This window comes from Petaurus breviceps, unplaced genomic scaffold (assembly GCF_028583685.1).
Source record: "Petaurus breviceps papuanus isolate PSGF00001 unplaced genomic scaffold, PetGlider_PUasm1.0 90750, whole genome shotgun sequence".
NCBI lineage: Eukaryota > Metazoa > Chordata > Mammalia > Diprotodontia > Petauridae > Petaurus > Petaurus breviceps.
The window spans coordinates 12,080,835-12,086,834 of record NW_027187335.1 but is presented as its reverse complement, the minus strand read 5'-3'; the positions used below and the strand labels follow the sequence as shown (position 1 = coordinate 12,086,834).

Sequence of the window (6,000 nt, the reverse complement as noted above, 5' to 3'; positions counted from 1 at the left end):
TCTCTCTCTCTCTGTCTCTGTCTCTCTCTCTCTCTCTCTCTCTCTCTTTCTTTCACTCTGAATCAGATTTTTTTCTCCATATTTGGCTATTGTTTGGTGGCTGGGCAGTTGTCCAGGGTCATAATCTTAAGATAGAGTTTATAAGGAGCAGGAACAGCCAAACAACCTCCATATAACTCTGGTTACAGAAGAAGTTTCAAACTAGCCTCAGGGACACTGCAGAGAACAGAGGCCAAGCAGCTTGGGAAGGGAGTTGAAGTTCTGTTTTTCCCCTTAGTCCCCAAGAGAAGAATTCCTACTCACAAGATGTTTTTGTGGTCTGAGAATGTTTTTGCCATTGCTTTAAGAATACTTCCCCTCCTCACCTCCCCCATTTCCTGGGAATAGTCACATTTCAATAGAAAATATCCATTGTAGCTACCAAAACACTACTTCTCCAGTGGCATTTGTTGAGTGCTTCCCTGTGATGGCTCAGATGTGTTATTGTCAAGCCCCTGCCTTTATTCCGGAAGGCAGAGGCCTCTCCCCTCCACAAGCACCATCTGTCCCAAGAAGGACTCCGTAAGGTTTCATTGAGGCAAATACACATGGAGAGGCTCCTGGATCCTGCCTATGGTGTTAGACTGTGGGTAACAATGAGTTATTTTAAGCCTAAATGGGGGGGACCAGGGAAGCATGGACAGTGGTGCTGGGTGTGTCCATAGGACCTTAAAAAAAAAAAACCTCAGTGGAAACATTTCACTTAAAAAAAATAACCTTTAATAAAAAGCATCTTTTATATATGGAGCTATACAAAGAGAATTGCATGGACACAAATCCAGACCTCAGGGAGTGTGTGGTGTCACTGCTGCTAACAGAAAGGGACCTAAGAAGGCATTGAGCCCAGCTGTATCAAATTCAAAGAGAAACTGACCCCTGGAGGCTGCATATTGACTTAGAAAATAACAGATTCACATTATCTTTGTTGTTTCTTTTATTTTGTAAAACATTTCCCAGTTGCATTTTCATCTGGCTCAGGCTGCCCTGGAGTTGGCAGGCCAACAATCTAGCTCAATCCCCCCCCCCCCCAGACCCATTTTATAGATAAGGAAACCAAGACCCGGAGCATTTGACTCCAGTGGCAAGGCAAGAAGACTCACCAATATCAGGCTAGGGAATAAAATATTAACCACAAATGTATGCCACAGTACATGAGATACAGACAAGTAACAGTGTGTCCTTGAGGAAGGTGAGAGAAGGGCACAACCAAAGAATAAGCAGCATAGTGTGGTAACAAAGAGCATTGGACTGGATGCAAGTCATGGCTTTAACAGTAGTGTATGGCCTTGGACAAGTCAGTTTCTTCCCTGTAGGTTTTAATTTCTTCTTCTGTGAAATGAAGAGCTTGGAAGTCTTTCCAGCTCTTGGGATTCTGTGATTCTGGGACTCCCAAGGCCAGGGGAGTCAGATGTTAGCTGATTAAGCTGGGAAGGATTTCTGGTTGATAAGATTGTGAGACTGAGCCCATGGGGTTGTTTCCTGGGGTGGGGTTTATTAGAATCCAAACTGTAAGGGTCCTTAGAGGCCCTTAAGGGCCTAACCCATGACTATAGCATCTTTGACAAATGATTATCTAGCCTCTGCCTGAAAACCTACAGTGATGGGGCTACACTACCTCCTAAGGCAACCCATTCTTCTCAAACTATGGAGTGCCATGCAGTGATCAATTTTATTCTCTATCCTCCTTTCCCCAGGGTTGAGTTCCAGAATAAGTTCTACAGTGGGACTGGCTTCCAGTTCCTTCCCTTCTCCTTCGACTACATTCGTGAAGGAAAGTTTGATGACTGACCAGTGGTCCACGCTGTCCCAATACGTCCCATAGCCCTACTGTGATGATTCACTCCTCTCCAGCCTGTGTTTGTTGTGATCCCTGAGGCCTGGCTACCATTGAACCTTTCTAGCCATCTGTGGAAGTCATGTAGACTGTGATTGCTCCCCAGTTCTGTCCCTGGTACCCACAGCTTTGTATTCCACGAAGAGCTTGAGCAGCACAGCTATGATTCTGATGTAGCCACTGACCAGAGAGCCAAGTTACCTTCCCAGATAACTGCCCATTAGACATTATAGAGGCCAGGGGGAAGACCTTTCCCCAATCTGTGTTCACTATCCTTCTCACATTTGCACCCAAGCAGCAACAGGTGTTTGGAGGAGTTTTTCCCCTCTCTTTAGACAAGGGAAACAGTAGCTCCCCACTCCTGATGCATATGCCCTATCCCTCTAGCAGAAATTATTGGAGGAATTCCCAAATCTCAGGAAGGAGCAATTTCACTTAAACTCAACAACAGATCTTGGAGGGAGATTTTTATCTCCTTCCCTGTGCCCTTCAACCATGAACCTTTGTGAGTTCTGTCGCAATCTGGAGCTCAGTTGGAACAGAAAGAGGGTGGAAGTGGCCTGAGACTTAGGATCAGGAGCTCCCTCTTTACTCCTCAAACCCATGTGTTCTAAGGAGGTTTCTTTATTTGAGATTTCTTAACTCCTTAATCCCTCCCATATATCCAAAGTGCAGAGAAAGAGTTACCCAGAGCAAGAGTCCTTGCTTTCTCCTTAACACATTGGGATTTCCCTCTCCTAGCTGACATTTCTCCTACCACCCCCCTCCCCCACCTCAAGCCTTTCATAACTCCTCTGAGGACAGCTGAACACTATATTGCACCGAGACATCCTGTTTGGAACAGAATGGGAGCCCCAAAGATCCTGACCCCTTCCCTCCTCCACAATCATGCTGTTTTGGTATGGACTATGGCCACCCACAATGATGTGTGAGACTGGTGGGCCTTTCTTGTTTTTCAGAGCTCTTGTGTCCCTTCCCACCCTCAAATTTACTTTTCACAAATAGCTATAGTTAGGCATGGGAAGTAGTGCAGGGAACACCCAGTTTGCTAAATGGAGATAACCAAACTGTACTTCTGGAGGATACACTTCACCTTGACCCATACTGGGCTGTCAGGTTCATGGTCCTTTAATCATGTGTTGGCACAGTGGCCCCAGTAGCCATGACATTTGTAGCTAAATTGGCACCCATCCCCACACATGTCCTTATTGTCACTCCTGGCCTTTACAAATGAATCAGTGTAGGGAATTCCTCTGACCGCTGTCCTCTCAGGCAGTGAAAGGGTGTCTAAGTCTGTCTGGGACATGTGAGCACAACTGGAGAAATCGAGGATGGTTCTACTTCCCCAGGGAAAAATGCATGAGCCAAGATACAATGCCAAGTGGTGTTGGAGAATGAGGAGCAGGGGAAGCTTGATTCCTTGTGTGCTGGCTGCTGTGACCTGCCTCAATTCCTTGTGCATGGTGCTCCCCTGCCCACCCTGGCCCTTGTTTACATGACCTTTTCTGTGTGTTTATAATAATTTGTTTAAAATGGAGTCACATGAGAGGAAGCTCTGTGCAAGGGCCCTCTGAAAACATGCCTGTGCTGAATAAAGTGTGTTAGTTCCACTCAACTGCTTCTGTCCCTGTCCTCTTTCTCATCACCTTAGATCAGATCACCTTTGTTCCCTCTCCCCAGCTTCTGACCATTTCTACCCATTCCCCTGTTATTCTCATTCTGCCTGACCAAAGGCTGCAGCTGGAGTGACCCTGGCCGGAGCCCTTAGTTTGAAATTTTCACCTTATCTCACATTTCCCTGGCACCTTCCCTTTCCAAGGAGCCAAGGGCAGCGTTGCAAACTCCACCCATAGGGGCCTGGCAAGGACCAGCCTTTGTCTTCCCCATGCCCAGACAGTTGTGGGAAGAGAAACATCTTGTCTATGGACTTGGCACTAGCCCTCCTTTCCCCCCTTCTCCAAGGCCCTGTTTCCCAGGAGCTAGGGACTAGGCAGCTGGGCTATTTCTGGCTATTACCCCAGCCTCTATAATGGAGTAAAAGTTCAGCTCCATCTCTGAGGCATAGGCAATATGTGAGGCCCTCTGACAGGCAGGCAGAAGAGGGATTTAGGGAGGTTGTTCTTCCTCAAACTCCTTGCTGTTCTTGTCCTTGCATCTCTCTCTCCAAAGGACAAACAATAAAAGGAATGCAGGATTGAAGCGACCTATACTCCTGGAAGGGGGGGAAGAATAGGCCTCTTCATTTTACCTGGTCCCTGGTGACCACCCACCACTCCCCCAGAAGTCGACTAAGACGTCAGCTCCATACTTATCTTGAAGAAGAGATCTAGAACTCAGCCTGTTTGAGAGAGAAGCTTCCTCTCCCAGCCTAATAGGAGGGGAGCTGGTTGAGATAAAAGGTTTGGCTTGTTTCCAGACAGCCAAAACCAGGAATCCAAGGTGTTGGGCTGGTTCTGAGAATGAGGGTGGGAGTGGAAGGCCGGTTAGCTGCTGCCAAGGGGATTTTTCTAAAGCATAGGCCTGACCCTGTCATGCCCGTCCTCAATGACTTCCAGGATCAACCATAAACTTCCAGGATCAACCATAAACTCCTCCACTTGACACCTGAAAGCTCTTCATAACATCCCCTAATATTACTTTTAGGCTCCCCTCCCTGCACTCTCATAGCTATGCTGCGTTTACTTGATATTTCTCAAACATGACACTGTCTCTTGACTCAGTGCCTTTGCCATTGGCTGTCCTCACTGTCTGGAATGAATCCCCCCTCCATCTCTTAAGTGTCTAGGCTTCCTTCAATGCATGTCAAATCCCACTTTTCACAGTAGGAAGGCCTTTCCTGATCTTCCCAGTTTCTAGGGCCTTCCCCTCTTAGACAACCTCCCATGGAGTCTGTCTATAGCTTTTATGTACCTACTTACAAGTCTCCATTGTTAGACTGTGAGCTCTTTGAGGGCTGTTTTTGCCCCCCCCCCTTCCCTTTTCTTTGAGCCAGTCAGGGCTAAGTGACTTAAGTGCTCAGGCTCACACAGCTAGTCCTCCTGATTCCAAGGCCAGTGTGAGATGCTCTTCACAGGGTGCTCTGCCCCCTACTTTTGCCTTTATATCCCCAGCACTTGGCATTGTGCCTGGCAAGTAAGCTCAGGGTGATTGGTGGGGGAGTGGGTTCTCACAGGGATTGAGCCTTCTTTGGAACTTGTATCAAGTTCCTCTCTAAGGACTCTCTCAGATCCCTACTCTCCTGTTGACTTTCCTAACCCCTCTCAATTCTACTGCTTTCCCTCAATTATTTCCTATTTTTCCTGTATATAGCATGTCTGTACACATTTACTTGTCATCTTCCCCTGTTAGTTTGCAAGCTCCTAGAGGCCAGGAACTGTCATGCCTCTTTTCCTCTCCCCAGCTCTTAGCACAAAGCCTGCTACATAGCAGGTGCTTAGTCAGTATTTATTGACTGACTAGCTTCACAAACCTTTAGAGCATGGCCTACTCAGTGCCACTCTAACCCAAGGCTGAGTCCAGTTCCTGCCCCATGCAATCTGGAAGAAGCCCCAAGAGTCACTGCAATACTGTCCCTAGGTCTCTTCAGCTCATCCTTCTCCCATTCTCATCCCTCAACACACTTTTGGAGCTCCTGCTAATTCTGGCCATCCAGGAGAGCTTTAATGCAGGAAACTAAGACAAAATACCTCAGTCCCTATGACACAGGAGGGAAGAAGAATCACAATTGTACTGGCCACCTCTGTCTTTCAGGATGGGACTGGACCAGGGGTGGGGAATCTGCAGCCTTGAGGCCACATGTGGCCTTCAAGGTCTCAAGTGTGACCTTTTGACAATCCAAGTTTTACAGAACAAATTCTTTTATTAAGGATATTTTAATAAATTTAATATATAAAATAATACAATATTTAATAAATTTTATTTTATTAAGTTTGGATTCAAAGGGCCACACTTGAGGACCTAGAGGGCCACATATGGCCTCGAGGCTGCAGGTTCCCCACCCCTGCTGGACTTGCAGGGAGGAGCATTGGTTCCCTGAACCCTCTGGACTCTGTGAGTCCCAGCTAATTGAATCTATGATAGGGTTGCACTGCTCTCTAGTGGCCAAACTAAGAAATGTTATTTCCCTC

General features: G+C 46.9%; 1 protein-coding gene across 6 annotated transcripts in view; it reads left to right on the top strand.

The window, feature by feature from the left end:
• The window catches only part of ATP6V0A1 (ATPase H+ transporting V0 subunit a1), a 63,332-nt gene extending 59,844 nt beyond the window's left edge, over positions 1–3,488 (top strand). For all 6 annotated transcript variants that reach the window (XM_069067669.1, XM_069067668.1, XM_069067667.1 and 3 more), the window contains one exon: positions 1,734–3,488. In XM_069067669.1, coding sequence (XP_068923770.1) covers positions 1,734–1,827 — 94 coding nt within the window. In that variant the 3' untranslated portion in view covers positions 1,828–3,488. The remainder of the gene's footprint in view (positions 1–1,733) is intronic.
• Positions 3,489–6,000: the final 2,512 nt, after the last annotated feature.